The 26444-nt window shown below is 43.4% G+C and overlaps 1 protein-coding gene across 1 annotated transcript in view; it reads right to left on the reverse strand.

Annotated features, from left to right (window-relative positions):
• Positions 1-26444, reverse strand: part of LOC139750065 (homeobox protein extradenticle-like) — a 77019-nt gene that overhangs the window by 47852 nt on the left and 2723 nt on the right. The window contains exons 3-5 of the mRNA XM_071664401.1: positions 25465-25600; positions 25293-25433; positions 23379-23475 (exon numbers count right to left, since the gene is read on the reverse strand). Of these exons, the coding sequence (XP_071520502.1) occupies positions 23379-23475; positions 25293-25433; positions 25465-25600 (374 nt within the window). The remainder of the gene's footprint in view (positions 1-23378; positions 23476-25292; positions 25434-25464; positions 25601-26444) is intronic.

The following is a 26444-nucleotide window of genomic DNA, read 5'->3' on the forward strand; positions in this document are numbered from 1 at the left end:
GCGGGGGGCTGGAAAACCCCCTCTTGTTTTCAGTTTTCCTAGAGAAGGAACAGAGGAGGGGGGGCCAAGTGAGGATATTCCCTCAAAGGCTCAGTCCCCTGTTCTTAACGCTACCTCGCTAATGTGGGAAATGGCGAATAGTATGAAAAAAAAGTATAAATGTATATGGCTGTGAATATGTATGTATATGTGAATGTATGAGCATGTATGTATAGATATGTATATATGAAAGGGTGGGGCCTTTCTTAGTTTGTTTCACGCTGCTACCTTGCTGACACAAATTCTGATCAAGTATAATAAATGAATAATAAAAATTTGGAAGGAGGTACATAACATGCATAAGGTAAGAGAACAAATAGGACCATCAATGAAGGGTGCAAGTGAGGAAGTAATAACAGGTAGTGATGAAGTGAGGAGATGGAGTGAGTATTTTGAAAGTTTGTTAAATGTGTCAGATGATAGAGAGGCAGATATAGGGTGTTTTGGTCGGGGTAGTATGTGAAGTGAGAGGGGTTAGGGAGAATGGTTTGGTTAGAGAGAAGAGGTAGTGAAAGCTTTGCAGAAGATTAAATCCAGCAAGGCAGCAGGTTTGGATAGTACTGCAATGGAATTTATTAAGAAAGGGGGTAACTGTGTTGATGATTAGTTGGTAAAGATATTCAATGTATGTACGAATCATGGTGAAGTGCCTGAGGATTGACGGAATGCATGCACAGTGCCATTGCACAATGGCAAAGGGGATAAAGGTGAGTGTTCAAATTACAGAGGCATAAGTTTGTTGAGTTTTCCTGGGAAATTATATGGGAGGGTATTGATTGCGAGGGCGAAGTCATGTACAGAGCATCAGACTGGGGAAGAGCAGTGTGGTTTCAGAAGTGGAAGAGGATTTGTGGATCAGGTGTTTGCTATGAAGAATGAGTATGAGAAATACTTAGAAAAAAAGATGGATTTGTATATAGCATTTATGGATCTGGAGAAGGCATATGATAGGGTTGATAAAGATGCTTTATGGAAGGTCTTAAGAGTATATAGTGTGGGAGGTAAGCTGCTAGAAGAAGTGAAAAGTTTTTACCAAGGATGTACAGAGGGTGTATGAGTAGGAAGACAGGAGAGTGATTGGTTCCCAATAAATGTTGGTCTGTGGCAGGGGTGTGTAATGTCCCCAAGGTTGTTTAATGTGTTTATGGATGGGATGGTTAGCGAGGTAAATGCAAGAGTTTTGGAGAGAGGGGCGAGTATGCAGTCTGTTGTTGATGAGAGGGCCCAGGAAGTGAGTCAGTTGTTGTTCGCCGATGATACAGCTCTGGTGGTTGATTCGAGTGAGAAAGTGCAGAAGTTGGTGAATGAGTTTGGAAAAGTGTGTGAAAGGTTATTCATTAGGTTCAGTCGGGTTGAGGGACAAGTTAATTGGGATGTAAGTTTAAATGGACAAAAAATTGGAGGAAATGAAGTGTTTTAGATATCTGAGAGTGGATTTAGCAGCAAAAGCCACAGAAACAGAAGTGAGTCACAGGGTGGAGAAGGGAGCAAATGTTCTGGGAGCAATGAAGAATGTGTGGAAGCAGAGAACGTTATCTTGGAGAGCAAAAATGGGTAAGTTTAAAGGAATAGTAGTTCCAACAATACTATATGGTTGCGAGGCATGGGGTATAGATAAGGGTGTACAGAGGAGGGTGGATGTGTTGGAAATGAAATGTCTGAGGACAATAAGTGGTGTGAGGTGGTTTGATTTGAGTTAGTAATGAAAGGATATGAGAGATATGTGGATATAAAAAGAGTGTGGTTGAGAGAGCAGAAGAGGGTGTGTTGAAATGGTTTGGACATATGGAGAGACTGAGCGAGGAAAGATTGACAAAGAGGATATATGTGTGAGAGGTGAAGGGAACAAGGAGAACTGCGGGACCAAATTGGAGGTGGAAGGATGGAGTGAAAAAGATTCTGAGTGATGGGGCCTTAACATACATAAAGGTGAGAGGCATGCAAGGAATGGATTGAACTGGAACAGTGTGGTCTACCAGGGTTGACGTGCTGTTAATGGATTGAACCAGGGCATGTAAAACGTCTGGGGTAAATCATGGAAAGGTCTGATGGACCTGGATGAAGATCGGGAGCTGTGGTTTCGGTGCACTACACATCACATCTAGAGACTGAGTGGCCCTTTTTGTCTAGTTTTCCTGGCGCTACCTCACCAGGAGGTCTAGAGTTACAATAGTGTTTGTTGAGATGTCTTGACATAAAACACTTTAGAATAAGGATATGTTGTATCAACTTTTGTCACTTAGCTTTAACTTGCAACACAAGAAAAATTATACCTGATTAAAAGAGGGTCATACATAAGTATATGCGAGTGAGTAGGAAAGGTGATAAGCAGGCTTTAATGGATTATGTACTTATCTAAAGGTGTGCAAAAGAGAGCTCTTGGGTGAGAATATGCTGAGAGAAGCTGGTGGGATGTATGATTCTTGCTAAGTGGAGGCAAAGGTGATGATCTGTAGAGGCTCTTGGGAAGAACATATGCTCAGGGTGAGGAGGGTGGTGAAAGTTAGTGAGCTATGAAAAGACGCTTATGTGAAGAGATACTGAGATAGCTTGAATGTAGAACAGGAAAAGATAAGAGTAAATGGGCTAGGGAAGAGAGTAACGAATGGGAAGTATTTGGGGAAGCAAAGCTGACAATTAGGAGAGGTGTGTGTGGCATGTGGAGGATGGGAGATGGATATGTGAAAAATGGTAGTGAGTTGCAGGATGAACAGTTAAGTAGAAAGTGAAATAAAAGAGAGAGGTGTATGGGTATTACTTAAAGGGAAGGAGTGCCTGTGAGTGGGAGATGAACAAAAGTGGGGCTGAAAAGAGGACAAATGAGAGTTTAGGGGCTGAAAAGAGGACAAATAAGAGAAGGTCAAACAAGTAAAAGCAAACTTTAGGGGGGACGGGGGTTAAGGACATGAGAAAAACAAGAGAACAAACAGGATCATCAGTGAAGAGGGCAAATGGATAAGTTGTAACATGCTAAGATGTGGTGAAAAGGAGATGGAGTATGTACTTTAAAAGGACTGGTGAATGTGGGTGATGATAAGGTGAGAGATATGGAGTGTTTGGGTGGGAGAGGTATACAGCATGAGAGAGTCATGAATAAGGATGCATGAGACAGAGCGAATTGGAACAATGTGATTTACAGGGGACAATGTGCTGAACTAGAGCTTATAAATGGTAGGTGGAAACCAATGAAAGATCTGTGGGGCCTGACTGTGGACAGGGAGCTCTGTTTTCAGCACGTTGGATATGACTGCTAGAGAGTGGACGTGAACAAATGAGGCCATTTCTCTGTCAGTTCTAGGCACTACTTTGCTAAAGTGAGAAATGATGTAACAAGTAACATGACAATACTATAATGTAAATGATTTGTGTCACATGATATATGTAATGTCCTTATATGACATAGTGTGAGAAGACACAACTTTCATAGGTTTACCCATCATGTACAGGGTATGGCTTTGTAGTTTCAATTTTGGTGCTTCTACAAGCACACCAGTGAGGTTACAATAGTTACCATAAGATGTCAAAGGCTATGATACATTTACCTATAATTTCTTGGTCACGGTAAGCACATCTTGTGCTCCATCGCTTATGTTTTATACTCTAATCCCAACTCATGTAATGAAAATTCTATAACAGTTGTAGCATATATATATATATATATATATATATATATATATATATATATATATATATATATTATCCCTGGGATAGGGGAGAAAGAATACTTCCCACGCATTCCTCACGTGTCGTAGAAGGCAACTAAAGGGGATGGGAGCGGGGGGCTAGAAACCATCCCCTCCTTGTATTTTAACTTTCTAAAAGGGGAAACAGAAGAAGGAGTCATGCGGGGAGTACTCATCCTCCTTGAAGGCTCAGACTAGGGGGTCTAAATGTGTGTGGATGTAACCATGATGAGAAAAAAGGAGAGATAGGTAGTATGTTTGAGGAAAGGAACCTGGATGTTTTGGCTCTGAGTGAAAAGAAGCTCAAGGGTAAAGGGGAAGAGTGGTTTGGGAATGTCTTGGGAGTAAAGTCAGGGGTTAGTGAAAGGACAAGAGCAAGGGAATGAGTAGCACTACTCCTGAAACAGGAGTGGTGGGAGTATGTGATAGAGTGTAAGAAAGTAAATTCTAGATTGATATGGGTAAAACTGAAAATTGATGGAGAAAGATGGGTGATTATTGGTGCATATGCACCTGGGCATGAGAAGAAAGATCATGAGAGGCAAGTGTTTTGGGAGCAGCTGAATGAGTGTGTTAGTGGTTTTGATGCACAAGACCGGGTTATAGTGATGGGTGATTTGAATGCAAAGGTGAGTAATGTGGCAGTTGAGGGAATAATTGGTATACATGGGGGTGTTCAGTGTTGTAAATGGAAATGGTGAAGAGCTTGTAGATTTATGTGCAGAAAAAGGACTGGTGATTGGGAATACCTGGTTTAAAAAGAGAGATATACATAAGTATACATATATAAGTAGGAGAGGTGGCCAGAGAGCATTATTGGATTACGTGTTAATTGACAGGCGCACGAAAGAGAGACTTTTGGATGTTAATGTGCTGAGAGGTGCAACTGGAGGATGTCTGATCATTATCTTGTGGAGGCGAAGGTGAAGATTTGTAGGGGTTTTCAGAAAAGAAGAGAGAATGCTGGGGTGAAGAGAGTGGTGAGATAAGTGAGCTTGGGAAGGAGACTTGTGTGAGGAAGTACCAGGAGAGACTGAGTACAGAATGGAAAAAGGTGAGAACAAAGGAGGTAAGGGGAGTGGGGGAGGAATGGGATGTATATGGGAAGCAGTGATGGCTTACGCAAAAGATGCTTGTGGCATGAGAAGCGTGGGAGGTGGGGTGATTAGAAAGGGTAGTGAGTGGTGGGATGAAGATGTAAGATTATTAGTGAAAGAGAAGAGAGACATTTGGACAATTTTTGTAGGGAAAAAATGCAAATGAGTGGGAGATGTATAAAAGAAAGAGGCAGGAGGTCAAGAGGTGAAAAAGAGGGCAAATGAGAGTTAGGGTGAGAAAGTATCATTAAATTTTAGGGAGAATAAAAAGATGTTTTGGAAGGAGGTAAATAGAGTGCATAAGACAAGGGAGCAAATGGAAACTTCAGTGAAGGGGCTAATGAGGAGGCGATAACAAGTAGTGGTGATGTGAAAAGGAGATGGAGTGAGTATTTTGAAGGTTTGTTGAATGTGTTTGATGATAGAGTGGTAGATATAGGGTATTTTGGTCGAGGTGGTGTGCAAAGTGAGAGGGTTAGGGAAAATGATTTGGTAAACAGAGAATAGGTAGTAAAAGCTTTGTGGAAGATGAAAGCCGGCAAGGCAGCAGGTTTGGATGGTATTGCAGTGGAATTTATTAAAAAAGGGAGTGACTGTATTGTTGACTGGTTGGTAAGGTTATTTAATGTATGTATGATTCATGGTGAGGTGCCTGAGGATTGGTGGAATGCTTGCATAGTGCCATTGTACAAAGGCAAAGGGGATAAGAGTGAGTGCTCCAATTACAGAGGTATAAGTTTGTTGAGTATTCCTGGTAAATTATATGGGAGGGTATTGATTTAGAGGGTGAAGGCAAGTACAGAGCATCAGATTGGGGAAGAGCAGTGTGGTTTCAGAAGTGGTAGAGGATGTGTGGATCAGGTGTTTGCTTTGAAGAATGTATGTGAGAAATACTTAGAAAAGCAAATGGATTTGTATGTAGCATTTATGGATCTGGAGAAGGCATATGATAGAGTTGATAGAGATGCTCTGTGGAAGGTATTAAGAATATATGGTGTGGGAGGCAAGTTGTTAGAAGCAGTGAAAAGTTTTTATCGAGGATGTAAGGCATGTGTACGTGTAGGAAGAGAGGAAAGTAATTGGTTCTCAGTGAATGTAGGTTTGCGGCAGGGGTGTGTGATGTCTCCATGGTTGTTTAATTTGTTTATGGATGGGGTTGTTAGGGAGGTGAATGGAAGAGTTTTGGAAAGAGGGGCAAGTATGCAGTCTGTTGTGGATGAGGGAGCTTGGGAAGTGAGTCATTGTTGTTCGCTGATGATAAAGTGCTGGTGGCTGATTCATGTGAGAAACTGCAGAAGCTGGTGACTAAGTTTGGTAAAGTGTGTGAAAGAAGAAAGTTGAGAGTAAACGTGAATAAGAGCAAGGTTATTAGGTACAGTAGGGTTGAGGGTCAAGTCAATTGGGAGGTAAGTTTGAATGGAGAAAAACTGGAGGAAGTAAAGTGTTTTAGATATCTGGGAGTGGATCTGGCAGCGGATGGAACCATGTAAGTGGAAGTGAGTCATAGGGTGTGGGAGGGGGCAAAAATTCTGGGAGCCTTGACGAATGTTTGGAAGTCGAGAACATTATCTCGGAAAGCAAAAATGGGTATGTTTGAAGGAATAGTGGTTCCAACAATGTTGTATGGTTACGAGGCATGGGCTATGGATAGAGTTGTGCACAGGAGGGTGGATGTGCTGGAAATGAGATGTTTGAGGACAATATGTGGTGTGAGGTGGTTTGATCGAGTAAGTAATGTAAGGGTAAAAGAGATGTGTGGAAAGAAAAAGAGTGTGGTTCAGAGAGCAGAAGAGGGTGTTTTGAAATGGTTTGGTCACGTGGAGAGAATGAGTGAGGAAAGATTGACCAAGAGGATATATGTGTCAGAGGTGAAGGGAACGAGGAGAAGTGCAGGAGGGTGAAAGGCGTGTAAGGAATAGAGTGAATTGGAACGATGTGGTATACCAGGCTCGACATGCTGTCAATGGATTGAACCAGGGCATGTGAAGCGTCTGGGGTAAACCATGGAAAGCTCTGTGGGGCCTGGATGTGGAAAGGGAGCTGTGGTTTAGGTACATTATTACATGACAGCTAGAGACTGAGTGTGAATGAATGGGGCTTTTGTTGTCTTTTCCTAGCGCTACCTCGCACACATGAGGGGGGAGGGGGTTGTTATTCCATGTGTGGCGAGGTGGCGATGGGAATAAATAGAGGCAGACAGTATGAATTACGTACATGTGTGTATATATGTATATGTCTGTGTGTGTATATATATGTATACATTGAGATGTATAGGTATGTATATTTGCGAGTGTGGACGTGTATGTATATACATGTGTATGTGGGTGGCCTTAAAACACCATCTGAAACCAGCCTCTAAGTAAGGTGAATTTAGTTTACTTTGCATAAATTTGTAGGTATGTAAGTTTCATTTTCCAAGTAGTAAAAAGAGTGTGGGGCTTTAATGTTCATAAGTGGGTGCAAATAAGCAAAAACCCCAATACAAGGCCATCATTTAAAGTGAGTTTGTGAATGTTTCCATAGCATACTGGCAGCATTCTTTTACATAATCTTTATTTTCAAAGTCATTGAGGAGTATTTCATATTTTCCAAACATTATTCTGCAAAAATCTGAACAAACATTTCTATCCCTAGTTGCACTGCAGAAGGGGTGGGTGTGGCTATGGCTGCCTGGAATGGGTTAAAGCTAGTTTGTAGCCTTTAAGTATACATTTTTTTAGAGAATAAATGGTGACATTCAGTGGCAAGTGAATAGCAGGTGTCAGTAAGGGAGTGTTGACCAACAAACATATACAAAAACTGGAAACTAAGCACGTCTATGACAAAATACAATGTGGCCTGTGATTGGCATCCTTCCCTTGTAACCAGGCAAATGCCCTAGGACAGCAAAGTCCGAGAAGTGTGTGTGTGTGTGTGTGTGTGTGTGTGTGTGTGTGTGTGTGTGGGTGTGTGGGTGGGTGGGAGGGGATAAAGACACAGAGGAAGAAATATGATAAATAATATTAGTTTGATGAGGTCTTTGAATAAAGTAGTGAGGGGTACTCTTCTCATACCTTTTTCTTGTTAATGTGAAATGAGACTCTTGCATAAAGGGTAGAAACCGTGAGTTTTACTCAAAATCATGGATATGTTACATACGTTTTAGTAGTAAAGCTGAAGGTAAAAGAAGCAGACTGTGGAAGAATTGGATAGATGCTGATAGAGGACAGTTTCCAGCATGGGACATTTCAGATGAAGATGTTAGAGGAAAGACAGAGATATAATACAAAGGAGGCATTCTGTGCATGAAAGTTCTGTATGTAAATGTACATGCTGGTCTTATCTGATGAATTCCACTAGTGCACAAGGTGAAAAAGAAGCTTTTTATAAGCACAGTAGTAGTGCACAAAGTGAAAAAGTAAGAAGCTTTTTACAAGTGTAGAAGGTAGAAATATTTGGTACAAGTAGTTGGTAGGAGCATTAGACAGAAGCAGTCAGTAGGAACATTAGGTAGGACCCTCAGCAAACACTGTGGTAGAGATGCCCTCTACCAGTGGCCTGTTAAGGGTGAGGCACTAAAGGCTAGGAAGTGGCAATAAAGTTCACTTGTTATGCTGACTCTATTGCCGTGGCCGCATCTTTGAGGGAGTTCCATTGGAACAAGCGTCAGAGATACAGATAGATATAGATAGTTTCAGTTTACGACATGGCAAAGGTTGAGGATGGGTTAGGTATGTGTGATTCGAGACACTATATCAAACTGGATCTACAACCTGGATCTGGGAATGAGATTAAAGACAAAAGACACTTAGAAACACTAAATATGTAAATTACATTGAAAGAAGTAAAGTAAAGAATAAGAAGTGAAAAGCAGTTTTTTCTGTCTTTTACAGTCACCAATTTTATGTTTTACAAAAGATAATTTCTTACTACAGTGCTAACTTACATACATTTGAAACAGTATTATGTACAGTACAATGTATAATATTAATCAATCATCTCTGCATGCATGTTTACTAAATAATTCTTTAATAAATCACCATCTAAAAAATAAGAAGTTGCTTAAAAAGAATGAATTCATGATCCACTGACGATGATACAATTTTGCCAAGGGTGACTTTTCACTTGAGGAATAACCTAGTGCAGGAAGAGTCTGGTAATACCTAAGGAAAGCTATTATGGGTTTATCAAAGTTGTTACGATCCTCTTCATTTTTATTTAGTGTGGATGTGTGCAGCACAAAATTTACTTGATAAGGCGAGGCTATGACTCATTCACAGTTTATACCAGTACATGCTGATATCTATATTCAATCTTGCATTTTGCTCATATCACATTAACCCTACAATGCTTAATGACTTCTTACTCAATAAAAAACTCAGCAATTAAGAATCTTATGTTTTTGATATACTGTATACATCAGCAATGCTAGCTGCATAACTTCCCTGTGCATTGTAGTTAAGAAACAGTCACTTGTACATGATTTTCATAAAATATCACTGTGAATGTTTTCTCAAGAATATATTACACTAGTTAAGGGATTGTTTAGTTTCAGATATATGATAGTAAAGAAAGTTTATGGTATGGTGATGTATGAGTATAAATAAATAGCCTCTGTCCCGGTACTGTACAAACAGGTAATTACCTAGCTGTAATTATCTAACTGTACTGCACATGGAGGGAGTTCTATATTCACAGGGTCCCATCTCTTGAATTTCTGTAATTCCCATTCTCAAATTCCATATACTGTGCTTTAACTATCTCATCACTCAAATTTTGCAATTCATCCACTGCACAATTACTATTCATGTACTTCTTCATGTTCTCTATAGCACATTTCTCATTATGACTTTCAGATGATTTGATGATTTAAAAGAACAGGGGAGAACCAGCACAAAATTTTAAACTTTTAAACACACTACAATATCCTGACAACACAGAGGCACCAACAAACATGCAAGACTACATTATACCATTGGAAAAACGACTCGCCCAGAACTGTCTTAAGTCACCCTTTTGACCTCAGAAAGACAAGAATCTAACCTGTACCCTCCCATCACTTTAAATGGACAAGTATTCCTACTCAACAAAACATCAACTATTCCGGCCATCATATGTGATTAATCATGATATTCACTACCTAAACTTCAAACATCAACACAAAAGCACCATACAAACTAAATGCCTTTGATCATTCACTGGTACTACATCTGTTAATGAAAAAGAATCCCCACAAACAATTACATGCTCCTCCCTAAACTATGTCTCAATTACCTGGTCATCAATCCTATCAAGAGCAGATATAACAAAGCAGCAAACCAAACAAAAAGAGCACTCAGAGCAATAACTGGAAGCATATAAAACATGAACACCCAACACTAACACAGTGCAACAAAAATGCTCCAACTACAATCCTACTTAATTATGCTCAACACTCTGTTCTTTGCATCTGTACTTGACCCTTCCCAGCTGAAATCACTCCACAACAAACCACCAATCCCAAAATATATACAAAATGCCTATTCCTGTTTCATGCTTCAGAAACCTATACTTACGGATCCCCCTATCCCTAACATATACAACACTGACAAAAACACATCCTCTGAAAAACCTGGCAAGCACTACTTAACTACCATTCCAACCCAGTCTTGAATATCACCCTGCCACTCATACACTTGTATGAAGCCACAATCTGACATGTATAAGTTACACTTTTTAGTCTATGCTCTCGGCTTCTCCCATCCCCATAACACTACAAACACTGATTTAACATAACCTAAAGACCCTTCACGCCTATCATGTAACTACCATGAAGAGACTGGAAATATTGCTCCTTTGTCATACACAGAGAAACAGATGTAATGTTATAAGTAATAGTATGTAATACCTGGAAAATGTTGAGAAAGCAGCAAAATGAAAGCAAGTACAGCGTGTATGAGGTAGGACATTGAAAATGGAGCATAAGATGGGATGCTGAAATGTGTGTTGAGTGTTTTGGAATGTAGAATATGATTAGAAGGGTTCACGCATGTAAAGTGCACTGAAAAGAGGGTGTAAAAATATGTAAAGGGCGTTGCAAGGTCGAGCATGAGAAAGAGCAATAAAGTACCTGAAGTATGGAGAGCTGAAGCGAAAGTGGGGAACTAAATTAGCTGAAGTGTTGGGAGGTGTAACAAGGGCAGAGGATCTAAAGCACCTTATGAGTTGGGTGGTGGAGTGAAAGTAGGGTGTCCACAGCTTCTAAAGTGATGGGAAGTGGAGTGGGAGTAAGGGATCTAAAGCATTTGAAGTGTTGGGAAGGCGAGAGAGAGAGAGAGAGAGAGAGAGAGAGAGAGAGAGAGAGAGAGAGAGAGAGAGAGAGAGAGAGAGAGAGAGAGAGAGAGAGAGAAGAGGACAGAGAGAGAGAGAGAGAGAGAGAGAGAGAGAGAGAGAGAGAGAGAGAGAGAGAGAGACTGAAGAATTAAGAAGCAGTCTAAGGGTAGAGGGTCTAAATCACCTGAAGTGTTGGGTGGTGGAATGAGAATGGGGTTGGTCTAAAACACTTGAAGAGTGAGATGGATCAAAGTTACAGAGCGGAGTAAGAGCAGGAATACTTAAGCATATGATAGGATATGGAGTAGGGGTGGGGGGTCTATCCATCTGAAATGTTGGAAGGTGGAGTGAGGGTAGAGGGTTTAAAGCACCTGGAGTGTTGGGAGGTGAAGCAAGGGTAGAGGGCTAAAGCATTATTAAGCGTTGGGAGGTAAAATGATTGTCCAGGATCTAAAGCACCTGCGCTGTTGGGAAGTGAAGCAAGGATAGGGAGAATTCAAGTATTAGGAGGTAGAATGAAGGTAGGAATATCTATAGCAAATAAATTCTGGAAAGTAGATTGAGAATAAGGGAACCAAAGCATGCAGTGTGTGTTATCATGCAGACCAAACAATGCGGCAGAAGGATGTGATGTGTGCGTTGGAAGCAAGATGAGACAAAGGTTAAAGCATCTACAGCACTGTTGTATTCTGTGGGGTGTGGTGAAGTGAAGCTTGGTAAGCATGATGGAAGTGGTGTGAGAAGGGGGTATGGAGAATAAGTGCAATGGAAGGTGGAGGGTGAAATGGCACGCTGAAACAGGTTAAGAGTGTTTGAAGGGGAAAGCGAAAACGGGCTGATGTATGTGCAGTGTCCTAGAAGCTAGAGTATAACATGGGGTGCTTGATGAGCATGGAGGGTAATGGGAGGTGGAGCAAGAGATGGGAGATGACGAAAGTACATAGTATTGGAAAGGTGAGAGAAGGATGAAATTATATGGATCATGTTGGGAGATGAGGCATGAGAAAGGGGAATGAATTATATGTATTGTTGGAAGACAGAACAATAAAAGGGGGACTAAGGCATGTGGATTGTGTTGGGAGGTGAAGCATGCAACTTCCTCCAGTGTTCACAGACGTTGTACACATTTACTTCATTAATAAGTTTGTCTCGACCATGAGCACGTAAAGAGCACACTGTTTGTGAAAAATATCAAGCAAGCCCTGGAAGACCAGGACAAACTCTGCAGGTATAGACGACTGTAATTTTAACTCTCCACCATTGTTAGCTTGCTAAATCTTCATCACATCTAAGCAAACACTTATTTACTCAGACCCCTAATGACTACCACCAAACCTGGCACTGATCACAACCTGCACACCTGGTCATGATGATGACTGTCACTAAGCATGCCACCAGGAACACAACCCGCAATCCAGAACATGATGACGGACAGCAAGTCTCCCTTGCTGACTCCAACTCCCGTCCGACATGCAGTACAACCCAGTATGTCTGGTGGTGTTCAGCTGCCCCCTGCTTAACTTGCTCATATAACCTCACAGTCTAAGAATTGCCCAGTGAAGCTTCTACAAGGCTATCCTCCCATCCACCCAGACTCTCAAAAAGGCATCGTGTAACGTCTATAAGCTTCTACAAGGCTATCCTCCCATCCACCCAGACTCTCAAAAAGGCATCGTGTAACGTCTATAAGCTTCTACAAGGCTATCCTCCCATCCATCCAAACTCTCAAAAAGGCATCGTGTAACGTCTAAAGCAAGTGTTTCAAAGCCTACATTTTCATTGCTCTCCGGCTTAGCGTGTCTGCAATGACTGTAAGGTATGTGAGAGGGCAGGGAGGGCGGAGGGTTTATCCACACCCTCAAGCATACGGCAAGGAAATACTTTATTCACTTTATGAAGTATATTATCTAATAGTAAGGATCTCATCATCACCAACGTTACAGGAATTCATACTCAATCATAAAAAAATTACCGAATACAACGTATTCGATACATGTTTAGTTCGGTAAATGGGTCGTTGTACTGCGTTATTCTATTTAAGACTCCTGATAATCTATTATACACCATGTACTGAGAAGCAACACCCAGTACCCAAAGTCTATCCATAGGTATCGCTTGATATAAGAAAATGAACGCAAGGACGCTCTATGTTCGAATCTGATGTGTATCTTTAAGATCGGTGAAATCACTAATATTAAGACGACGTAGCAGGGAAGTAGCACTAAAGTTTGCTCTGCAAGACCTGACGTAACGCTACATAGCTCCTGGGGCAGGAATGAAATGATAATGAGATGTAACGGGTGATACTTTATTTGGGGTAACAGACACATAACTCCTACAGCGTATAAAAAAAAAAGTGGGGAGCAATGAAATAATGCTTCAATTGCTACGAAAACGTTAACTGGCTGTTTGCAAGTACATTAACAGAATGTATGTGGTACGTAGTACAATGCAGGCTGACCCATGATGTGTGACAGATGAGGAGCACATGGCAGCACGAGCCTTAATAACGCAGCCGTTTCCCTCTGCTGCGCTTCCCACCGAACCTACCCGGCTCCCTCCTCCCTTCCCTCGTCCCTACCGCCGCCTGTCAATCAGTCCGCCGCCAGTACAGTGACCGTCACGCACCACTCCCGCCCAGCCTTGGTGAGAACGTAAAGTGGGGCGTAAGGGGTACGTGGCTCAGGCAAATTATCCATTAAATCTGTCACTTCGTTAAACGTATATAGGGCGAGCTACTCTGCTCAACTTACACGGCGTTACGGTATCAAACGTTTTGTTACTAGAATACCAGACTTTTGCCGCATCAGCCTAGGCAAGCAGATAATTCAAACTCGAAAAATTATATCCTCAGATTCATACAATGTTAATTTCTAGATAAAAAAAAGTTTAATGGTGCACTACTGTTCTTTCGTGCGGCTGGTATAATAATAATAATGATAATAATAGTATTCAGCCAGTTAGTTTGATAGTATAATACTTGTCTTTAGTCTCTCTCGCCCTGCTGGTTTAATAATGCATTTCTAGTCTCGCCTGCTGGTTTAACAGCGCAGAACTAATCTTCCGTCCGGTTGGTTTAATAGTGCAATCCTACTTTCCCCGTCTTGCTCCTTATCTTAGACCTGCCAGGGCGACGGCAGTAAGAGGGTAAAGCCTGATGGTTTAATGATGCAATCTAAGTCCCTCATCCTGCTGGTTTAACAGTGCAATACTAATCTTCCGTTCTGCTGGTTTAAGTGTACTACTAGTTTCCCGTCTGGCTGCCTGCTCTTGACCCCTCGAAGACGATGGCGGACGATGGGTAAAGTCTTAATCCTTAAGGGTTGGATCAATGGCCATCACACCCACAGGTTGTACAATCGTGCTCCAGGGATTACAAAGTCTGACCTGTTGAAGACGAGCGCCGCTGGGAGGATGGTGTTGCTACGTTACGCTGCTCTGCAATCCATTACAACCAGGGATAATGTGGCATATATATATATATATATATATATATATATATATATATATATATATATATATATATATATATATATAAATACTAATGGCCTTGGTGTGTGTGTGTGTGTGCAGTATGATGTTTCCCCAAGACGAGTGACGGGGAGGGGGGGGGTTGTGGCCAGGGGGCAGGCAGGGCGTTTAACGGGCGCGGCCGTGATGGCTGTCCTCCCGCCGCTGTGTGTTCCCGCCACGCCTGTCAATCATCTCCCGGCCACTTTAATATTTCACCACCCATTCGTATCTCCTTCCTCAAGTCAACCCTCGTGCTCCCTTGTTGTTATTACAATGTCTACTGTTAATCTGTATCGTAGGAGTTGGCTTTACTTCCTGAAGGACTAGATGTTGAGTGGGGTGGGTCTACAGTCTAAAGAAAGGATCTTACTCGAATGCTAAACAAGCAACATGATAAGTGTGATATGCCATTTAAGGAGCCAGAACTTGGTGCAGCCCTAACCAGGAGGAAGGGGCAGTGGCCATGGGGAGGATGGTATCACTTATGACATTAACATACTTCTAAGACGTGTACCTGGTAACTCATTATTCAAGATGTATAATACGAATTATGCCACGGGTCATTTACCCTTCTCACTGACCAATAGCCTAACTGTACCGACACCTACACACAATCAACCTGATGGAAGCAAAACTTTTGAGAGGATGGTGCTCAACAGACTACTATATAGAATCAAAGACCATATGTCACCTAATACTAATGGTTTCACACATAGCAAAAGTGTACACGTCTATATCACTACTTCCATAACAGTTCACAGGGACAGAGCGCGCAAGTACACCACATTTCTTGACCTATAAGCAGCATTTGATATTGCTAAAAGGCAAGTTATTTTTTCAGAAAAATGGATGTATGTGGTCTGCTCCTGCACTGGATACTCGGCTATCTTTTTCACGGAATGTCCGTTGTGTTGTTTCAATGATATAAAAGTGAAGGTAGAGACACGCTACATGGCACTCCATAAGTGGAGCGCTTAGCCCAACCTTGTTCAATATACTAATCACCGAATTACAGAAATCAATTCCAGAAAGTCCCAGGAAAATCACTATTAGTTCTGGTGGTGATATTCTTGTAAGTACCAAAACATTTCGTGAAATGCCAACCGTTCTGAACTTCATACACACAACCTGTGAAAGCCTTAGCTTCATTATTTCTGCAGATACAACCAAGGTCTTCAATAAACGAACTGGTAACGGTTGGAGTGGACAATGTAAATTGAAAACTGATGGAAAATCCAACGACTATGCCTCCACCAAATATCTTGGCGTCACAGTCCCATGTACTGCAGCTAGTGTGCAAAAACTAAATCGTCAATCCACATATAGACTCAGAACATTTAAATTGTTGTTGCAGGACACATTCCTGGTTAAGATGCAAATATCAGATTACCACGCACCAGTTTTGGTCCTATATGAACAGCAAAGTTATCTACAGACTTGAAGAAATGCAAAATGAAGCCTTACGAAGCAAACATGGTTGCCTGAAGGCCACTAATTAACATGCGGAAAGAATTGGGTACTCCTAGTACTGAGGACACAATATTTGAAATCAAGCTTATGATATGCCTGAGGCTTCTGTGTGGTAATTCAGGTAGTGTTGTCTCTAGAGAATTGTTAAACCATATATGTCATGGTACAAGTGAATCTAATTGGATCCAAATAACAGCCAACCACATGACAATGTTTGGTGTACATTTTTTGTATAAAATTAGGAAGCAGCAACATTTCCTGCCTCCCTAGCACAAAACTCCCTTTGACATCACTACACCTATTTATCCACCGAAGACACTCATTACTCACAATCTTCACTTTCAATAAATACATAGCCAAAACCATACTCTCGAACATAAACAGAAATTCAAGAATAAAAATAACAGCCCAGCGCATCTATAGACATCTCTCTTAACTCTTGCCACTGGGAGGGGAGGTAGCGCTCCCAGCGCGATCCAGCCCAATTTCAATAGATCTGAAGAAATGTTAGGATAAATAAACTGGGTATCTACCCTACACAGTGCATTGCCCTCTATACTTATCGCTCTTGAGCTGGTAGAAATCACAGCCAAAGGTAGTCTAATTATCTCCGATTCTTTACCTTCACTACTTGTCCTTAACATCCTGAGATAAGAATATTATATGTTGGTTTCTGAAGCCATTAGAAAAATACTCAAACATTATCAGTCAAGGGATTCAAATCAAACTTATGAATTCCCTCATACAAGCCTCCGTGAACAGGACAAAGCTGATGCTTTAGCCAAACTTGCACTTTGTAAAGGTGATGCTGAAAACAACATTGGAAAGTCAACAAGAAGCCTCAAAACTGTAATCAGAAAGGAACTAACAGACGTCTTAGAAGCACGAGGACGAATTCTGATAAGCACAAGCAGAAACGTTGTCCGACTGAACTGCTGTAACCTGGCCAGGGCTCTTCACTCAACCTCACAAATTTTTGGTGCTGCTCCTGTTCGAGAGGCAGATACCAGCTTCTGTCCTCCCCAGATACCATGTCTTTACTTCGTGGAGTAGAGGCTAGTCAGAGTTATGTAATCCCGTACAGGATGGTTGCAATTCCCGTTAACACCAGGGTTTGTCCGGCGCCCGGCTGGCGCCAGTGTCTACAACGAAAAAAAGACGGAAGATCTTTTTTTATATTCTAATCACGCGGCATTCCCGTGATTACTTCAGGGTTTACCATATATAAATAAGGAGACCACGGGAAAATATTCAATTCTCGTGCAACAAAAACTGGCACAAAAGCCACACATGACTAAGTTTGTCATACTTGCACAGCTCAGGAAACATAGTAGTTCTTGCGTAAGGAGGATGACCAAGAATAGAAGCCGTAAGTCATTCTTATTCTAAACGCACGCGAAGCTAAGCACATGTCCTTGCCAAGGAGTCGGTCTAGGCCTACAGGAACTCCAGCGTGCAGTGGTTCCTTGTGTGGCAGAAGCGAGCGTTCCGGTGCCTCTGCCCTACTGCTGCATGTCAAGGACTTGGCCGGGGATCCCCACCTGCCAGCGGATCGCATGAGACCAGCGTGTCTGCTGGGCTTGTGGAGTCATCAACGCCTCCCACCCTCCGTCACTCTCTCTGCTCACTCTCGTGTGGTACACTGATCTGTGTCACTACTAAGTTATTCCTACATAATCCTCTATTACTGCTAGCCATAAACAGCGTGCAGTGTGCCTGTTAACTATGACAATGAAATGAGGTGTCTGGTATCAACTGATGATATGGTGTCAGATGTAGTGGTGATAGCAATGATGCTTCTCATGGTGTTATGGTCATACGACATAGCTCGTAATGGTGATAGTTGTGATTGTGTTGACATCTGGTAGAGGTAACAGGTAACACTGGGTCAATGGGGCGATGTCCGTGGTGCTAATGGTAATAGCTGTGTAAGTAGTGGCGATCATAAAAAGACTGTGGTAGTGGGAGTTATGTACGGAGCTTTGGTAATGGTGATAGTGGAAACAGCTGTGGCTGAGGTGGTGGTGGGGGATGGAGACGTTCGGGTGAGATGGATGGGAACGTCTCGCGCCGGAGGAATATGGAACGCGCAGTAATATCCCGCCGTATATTGAGCCCACGTGAGAATAAAAAAGGAATGTGTATGCTTATGTGAAGGAAATCAAAAAGCCAATGTGACTCACGGGCGGAGACGAGGATGGGGCGTCCCGCAAACCAGAATCGCAGCCTGGTACAGCGATAACCTCATTGAACTCAAGCGTCTATGTCTGAGAGATTTTGTTTTAACGATGAAACGCCAAAACAAGTGTACGCACAATCTTGAAGAGAGCATTCGAATGTGTTTCGTTTTTCACTGAAGGCATGGCCTCGAGGACAACTTGTCTGCGGAGAAGTCTGGAGCCTTCGCTGGGGGAAAAAATAACCCCAGCGAAGTGAATGAAGCAATCATATTAGATGATAACGTCGAAGTGAATACAGTTATGGAATGGTAGCATTACTGAAACGTCAGGCACTATGTATGTATGTGGTACACACACACACATTATATATATATATATATATATATATATATATATATATATATATATATATATATATATAGGCTGAACCACATTACGACGTTACAAGCAATCTCTTCCCACACCATCAGCGCGTGCTTAATTAACCACGAAAATGTCAAATGTTAACCTAGTCACTTACAACAAACTTAAAAGGCACTTTATGTAAATCTGTAAAACGAGAACGCTTTACATATTCGCACATCAATTCAAGCACCCATGGAAATGATACCGCAATAATAGTTACAAGTTTAATAATTTCATGACAGATTATACGTTTTTATGACAGCATTAAACGTGCTCGGTCCCAAATATATACGACACACCTAAAAATTTTCAATTATCTATCACAGCAACATTTGTGTGAACATATCTGTGTAGTCACAACTGTTATAAACACATATTCTCATCTTCACCCTTAGTTGTGGATGGTAATATGTTGTGGAGGTGGGTGTGGGTGAGGGGCCCCAGCATTCCAGGCACTTCATGAAGGCCAGCACCCAGTTGCACCCTCTGGTCTCACGTCCTAACCACCACAAGGTAAGCAATACACCTTTTAACATATCTAAATTAATGCAGACTCCTACATTAATTAGCTTCTTGTTGAAATACAAAATATAAAACTTTAGGGACAGGATCGCTGAGTGAAATAAGTATGTCAATCATTATACGAGCGTTATACCCTAGGGTGTGATGATGCGAGGTAGAAAGCCTAGTCCCACTTTAGGAACATGTTGCCTTTCCCGGTGTAGCCAGGGTCAGAATTTTGACAACACCATTACAGATCATATCAAAGTAATACCATGTAATGCATATAAAGTGATTAACATTACACAGGCATGAAAATTGGCTCTTCATAATTTTCCAGGCATGAAGCAATGTCGAGAGCTCATGAGACGACTCGAGTTGTCCAGGAAACAGCCGTCAACAGAATGGCCTGGAAGCGTAACACGACTTGTTTCAGAAGGTGCACCTTCCGTAACCTGGGAACCTTGCTCGGCAATGTGGATTTTAAGGGAGAGGGAACACCTTGTCTTGGAAAGACAAGCCCCACGGCACAAGCAGCCATGACGTCTATAACCTCACTCTCGAGACATACACAGACAGATCTCGGATACAGATGACTACTGAAGAGAGGAAGTATCAAGATGAACGACTGGCAATCGCGAAGAAGAATTACGTACTTCCATTTAATTTTTCATTAAAGAGGATTTGAAAAATTGCATTTTTTTATTTCATTCTTTTCCTCGACTTTAGAAGAGAAATGGGTAAAGATGTTTAATACGCGGCATGATTTATGCTTGAATCTCGGAAAGTAAAGATTTGGTCGCCAGGATACAAACAAACGCAGCTGTGGATGTGCGCGGCGGGTACATCGTGACACTGGTGCCGATTGTTGTTCGATATGAGGATCGAACTAAATTTATACATTCTTAACGATATGGTTCCTATGAGAATCTTCAGGGAGACTTAGATTCTTATATGGAAGGCCTCTCTAGCATGGGCAAATAAATATACTTAGTGCTACAAGATCAACTTCAACAGCTAAGATCTCAGCGGAGACAAATGTCTGCCAGAGCCCTGCCCACTTCCCAAATCCTTTACAACAAGGTGTAATACATCTTAAGTTCCGTGGGAAAAGAAAAAAATATCAGAGAAGTAAGTCGTACTTAAAGGTCAAAGACGCATTTCACTGTACAGCAAAACTAAGCTTCTAGCTGCTAAAGCAAGATTCCACGATTGGAAGAGATTCGCCAGTAAGTGTAAATGAGCCAGGAAAGAGGCTGGTCTTTTGTAAGTCTTGTACCATGTGAAATATTTTCCTCAATACTCCGGTATAAACGATTTTGATATTGAAAATTGTCATAATTTCTACTGTCATTTCATTTTCGATTGCTTATTAACTGGTAGACAATACATGATAATTTTGTCCTACTGCTTGCACTTGTCCGCAAGCCTCTGTGGACTCCTGTCTACAGTAGGCAGGGCTTGCAAAAAGGTATTGCAATATTGCTGAAGAGCTGAACCCCTTCGCAATAGAGATGAAGCATCAACAAGGAAGGCTTCAATGCGGTAGCACGAACTAATATGTGTGTGTGTGTGTGTGTGTGTGTGTGAAAAGTTTGAAGATTTTATACATATCTTTCATGGTAAAAAGCGCTCAATTACCGCTAGGTTATAGCACTTTAGAAATACCACAGAATTAAATTAACTTCAACACTAAATATAAACTTTTATGACATGAGAGCTGGCCTTATTTTGTCTCAGTTTCAACTAAGCTGGCGAACTAAACCTGACATCTTCCTTACATAACCATATAGCAACCCTTTTATTTTGTCTTCACACCGTTTTTCGAACCCCCCCTCTCTCTCTCTCTCTCTTATGTTGTCTTTTATTTTTCTCTTCAGGACCTGGCCTAGAAGAGGATATCTACCCGCGACAGGACCCATGGTCTACTACCCTTCCTTCATCGCTGTTCGCTGTGTCCCGCGTAGCCATGTTGCACGGGGTAACACTAAACAACACCGTATGTTATATAGATCTTTCCTCCCCTAAGCCAGGCACCCGGACCGCTGTTACTCCCCTCACCTTCCCACACAAAAACACTCCACCTGCACAACAGCCACGGCCACCGTCGCAGGAAATACATTACACATAACAACTAGTGCGCCCTGCAAAAATACCGCGCCAGGATGTTGTGTAAATAGTGCTATGTGGTTTACGGGCGCGGCCGCCAACAGGTGCCGTTCCCAAACACAACTAAGGGAACCACTACCTTAACTGCTGCTTCAGACATTCCCATGTCACCTCCTGTGCTATTTAACGTTTCTGGTATTACCTTAAATCGTACAAGTTAATAACTGGCGCCCAGTTGTTCGGCAGACAAGGGTCATCCCTTATGCGGGAAATACATGGAAAAAACTGTCTTAATGATGCCTCTCTTGAAGATGCCTACGACTGCAGCGTGGACTTAATTTCTGCCGTCCGAGTTACTGCAGTATAATAATTGAAGTGGTGAGGGCGGCGTAAGGCAACCCCTCGGGGATGATTGTCTCTCCGTAAAGAGCCGTGGGTGAGGACGCTCTAGTGGCGCTAACCGCGTGGCGAGGGTGGCGGCGGTGGGGCCGTGTGGAGCGCCGCCCCGACCATTGAATGCACTTGTCGCCCGGCCCCAACTCATAAGGCGCACCAAGGAAGGCGCGGCTGTTCTCCTCTCCTCCCTCCCACCTCACCCTCCTTCTCCTTCCCTTCTCACTCCCTCAGATGTTTCATACCTTGTGCCATTACATCAAGATTATTTTACGTGGTCGAGGCGTTCGTTTTAAATAAATTATCTTTTAAACCCGCCATGCCTAGGTGCTTTGATGACTGGTAGCTGCACCTGAAATTTAAAAATAATTTTGTTCAACCGTGGCCCCCCCTCCCCTCGAGTCCTTCCGGCATCACTCACCCACCTCCTCCAGTACCTGTCAGTAGGTGATGATTGCTTGGGAGAGTGATCAGCTGCTCAGACCAGAGGACCACCACTCACGATCCAGGCTTTTTAAAAACTAAATACAAACAAAAATCTCTCTCTACCTCACAATAATCTTATCTGTAAAACAGATACGCAACATAAACATGTGTTGTTTGTTATAAAACAGTCGTTTTGGTGAATGAAATGTTTTACTTCTTTCATCTTTTACGACTTATACCAAACCTGGGTACACATACCTTGTACGAACATTTCTCTCGTCTCGTTAAATCTGCCAATCGTAAATGTCACACAAGGAATTTCAATAACTGTACTTTAACTTCAGAGCTCACCGTGACATAAAATGGGATAAGCCGAGTATAAAAATCACAACACATTACTGTATTATTGCCTTAGGCAACGAGAGGAGGAAACAGCCCAACATGGACACGTTATTAGAGAGAACTGTCTAGGAAGATACTGTATAACACTGCTCTACTCCCTACGTCACCCTAGAAAGAGGTGCACCACCTCCTGTATTACCCGTTAACACTGCAACTCTCATCCACTATGAACCAAAAACGAAATGACTTCACATGACGGTCAACATTTGATTTCGGATACGTTCTAAAGGATCGGTGATCCGCTACACGAAGTTTCAAGACATAATTCTGGAGGAATGTTCTCTTTTTTTCCCCTTCAAATTTCCTCTGCCCAAAAACTGTGGTAAAATCTCTGGGAAGGTTGTCAAGATGTGGGATCGATGTTCGAAATATATAAGAAATATATTCGCGCCAACACCAGCCGGTTGGGCAAAATACAGGATGTTGGAAATGTATAAAAATGCATTCCTGCCCACACCAGCTGGCTGGGCACAACGCATCTAAACAATATCTAATGATGTAGAAAATGGTACCGGTGACACACATCAACACCTCTACTGCCTGTGAACGCCCCCCGTGGTGCTGACCAGTTAGATCAGGGCTCCCGCGTACTCACATAAACTCTCATTACCACACACTGATCAGGGTGTACATAACCGTTCACTGTAGTGCTTATATTCTAGGTATCTCACAGGAGTTCGAAGACCACGTCATACACTTCAAAGAGCAAGCTGAGCTAGCTTACATCACCTCTCTCTCTCTCTCTCTCTCTCTCTCTCTCTCTCTCTCTCTCTCTCTCTCTCTCTCTCTCACACACACACACACACACACACACACACGTATAAAGAGAGTAAAGTAAAGAGCACAAACGACACGTATTGAATACTCACCGGCAGCTTTCTTGGCAGCGTACAGATTGGCCTCCTCCTGAGCCTTGCCGATGTTCTTCTTATACCTGATGCGCTTGTTACCGAACCAGTTGGATACCTGAGGGTACACGGATGGTCATAGCTCACACTCGACACTCCACCGGAAAGCCACCGTTATACAAACAAGTTTAGGTTACAGTCATGCTCTTGCTAAACCATTATACCCGAGCTTTAGACATCTGTTTGCATCATTAAAACGCACCAAATGAACAATATATCCATATTAAATAACAAAATGAAGGGTGTTAATACAAGATTAGTCAACACTAAATGATCACTACAAATACAGCAAATGAATGTCAGGTGCAGTGTTGGCATGCATGGTATACAACTAACTACACACACACTGTCAGTTGACAGGGAAGGTGGAAGGTACTGAGAGAGGCAAAATGAGATGGGAGTCATGGCAAGGGCGAAAAGTTGAGCAGAGGCTGTAGCATGGCAATACAGCAGCAGCAGCAGCAGCAGCAGCACCAAAATGAAAGCAGCGGTAAGCATATACACACAAAAACAACAACAACAACAAGCCTGATCATTATGTGCAAAACGAGACTACATATTATCACTAGCACTCAGGCACATACAAGCTAGGAGTCTGGCTGGAATTCCCAACCTACAGAGATTTTTTTTTTTTTATACAGCATATTTGTTTTCTATTTCTTTTGTCTGAGGCGAGTGGGATGGTGTGCCACGACTTCCGGCGTCCACACCCATGAGGTGGTGAGTACTGTCTGAGGGACAAGTGAAGGTGCGAGTTGTCGCGCGATTACAGGAGGGCTGAGAAAGTTGGCTGAGCAGGAGCTCTAAAAAAAAGCGATCTCGGCCATCATTAGGAAAACGGGAGTGGCAGAAGCGATCACAGATTGACACTGTAGTGTTGGTAGAGGAGAACCTGCAGGTGTGGGGCATCAGGCGGGTTGCGACACCAGCGAGTGAGTGCGCCGGCCCCAACACCGCGCACAGCGAAGGGCCAGCCACATCCAGGAGGCAGCCCACATGATGAAGCACAGCGCAGGGGGTGTGCCACTGCCAGCACAGAGAGACACTGACAGCACACTACGGTTGGACGCACAGGCCACATGAGCAGCCAGCAGGCGGAGCAGTGCGCTCCCAAAAAGCATCCGCCCACATTCCACATCCACGCCCACATTCACACCTTCGTGGTAACAGTCTGAACATGAAGAGCTGCCTGCGACCCACATTCGGTTGGCACGTGCGTGCTGGGGGGGTGTGAGTGGGTGGCAGACTGAGTGGCTGATCATCTACTGAGTGAGCGTCGACGGGTGTGCGGACAATTTTGGAAAACGCATACTCCGGGAGCAGGCGCAGGGCAGGCGTGCCGCGGGTTAGTGGATTAGTGAAGGTGGATACGGCACGCCTTCACCTGAGACGTGGCATCACGACGCAGCAGGATATGAACTGAATGCCAAATAGGAGAGGCAAACGGCAGCCTTACACCAGAGCTTCCTCTTTCCATGTGGTAAGACCTTTCTCTTGTTGGGGCGCTGTTAGGCGGAAAATGTGTCCCAAGCCAGCACCCAACACGAGCAAGGACACGGCCAACACTCAACCATGAGTTGTTCCACATGGCGTGCATCAGGCAAACATTTAAGTAAAACAAAAATAACTCAACCTTGTGTAGCTGGGTATTGGCTGACAAAATAGAATGGTCCGAGCATGACTGTGCCTAAGTGACAGTGGTGGAGGGTTCTATTGCCAGAGCCTGTTGGCTGCCCGATTGGCTGGATGGGTCCCCCTCCAACACCCGTGGGTTGCCTTGTATTACAAGCTGAAGGTAGAGGTGGTGCAGCACCTGGACAGCACGGGTGTTGGGGCGGCGCTGCCCACGGGTGTCAGAGGGGCCCGGCTGCATACCTGCTGGACCGTGATGTCGCACGCTCTCGCCAGTTCCTCCTTGGCTTCCTCGCTCGGATAGGGATTGGACAAGTGGGAATAGAAGTAATCATTCAGGATCTCAGTGGCTTGTTTACTAAAGTTTCGTCTTCGTTTCCTGCAAGAGAGTGAACGGGAACGTTACGTTCTTTACCTGAGCCACTGTTATATTGGTCTTCCGTGCCAACTCCTCCTTGGCCTCTTCACTAGGGTAGGGGTTACTTAGGTGCGAGTAAAAATACTCGTTCAAAATCTCTGTAGCTTGTTTGGAAAAGTTGCGTCTTTTGCGCCTGAAAGAGAACAGCCATAAAAAAACACCTTGACCAAAAAAATAAAAAGCTAAGGGAAGGGTGACAACGAATTACCAAAGCGCCACAACACCGTCCACCAAGCGTTACTCCGACGCCGCCCCTCTGCCGCCGCCCACACGACTCACGCCCACACCGGGGCGTGTGGGGGGAGCGGCTGCTGCTGCTACTGCTGCTGCGTCTACTGCTTCTGCTGCTGCTACTGCTACCGCTGCTGCTACTGCCGCTGCTCAAGTCCAGCTGCTACGCTGGCCAAGGGCAGAGTGAGTTAGTGAGCAGCAGCCTGAAGGCAGTATGGAGGCGGCGGCAGGAGGGCGGCCGGGGCTGCTCAAGCTCTACACCCAGCCAGGTCGGTAGTGCATCAAGTCATCATCATGTCTCCGTCACGCCGGCCAGCGGCAGGTGGTGGTGTTCGCATGCCGGAGACCACCGCCCAACACCCTCCCTCCACCACACCTGCTACTGCCGACACACTCACCCTCACCATACACTATATCCCGCTGGGGAGCATTATTAACGTCACCGAACAAACAACAGGTGATGTGACACTTGAAAGGGATGTCGTGCATGTATGAGGCGGTGAGCGGCAGGAGGCAGGTATGGGCCAGGGGACACAGTGGGGGGGCAGGTGAGGGCCGCTGTGGCAGCCAGTCACCCTCCCCCCCTTCCCTTCATCCAGGTGCCCATGCATGCCCACCCCCACCACATGGAAATAACAGAGAGAGTCGTAATGGATAAAACAAGAAATTCCGTCCCGGATGATTCACTTAGCATGAGTGCTAGTAGCTGGTTGTGGGGCGGTAGTGAGTGACGGGGTGGGGGTGAT

Source organism: Panulirus ornatus, chromosome 9, assembly GCF_036320965.1.
Source record: "Panulirus ornatus isolate Po-2019 chromosome 9, ASM3632096v1, whole genome shotgun sequence".
Lineage (NCBI taxonomy): Eukaryota > Metazoa > Arthropoda > Malacostraca > Decapoda > Palinuridae > Panulirus > Panulirus ornatus.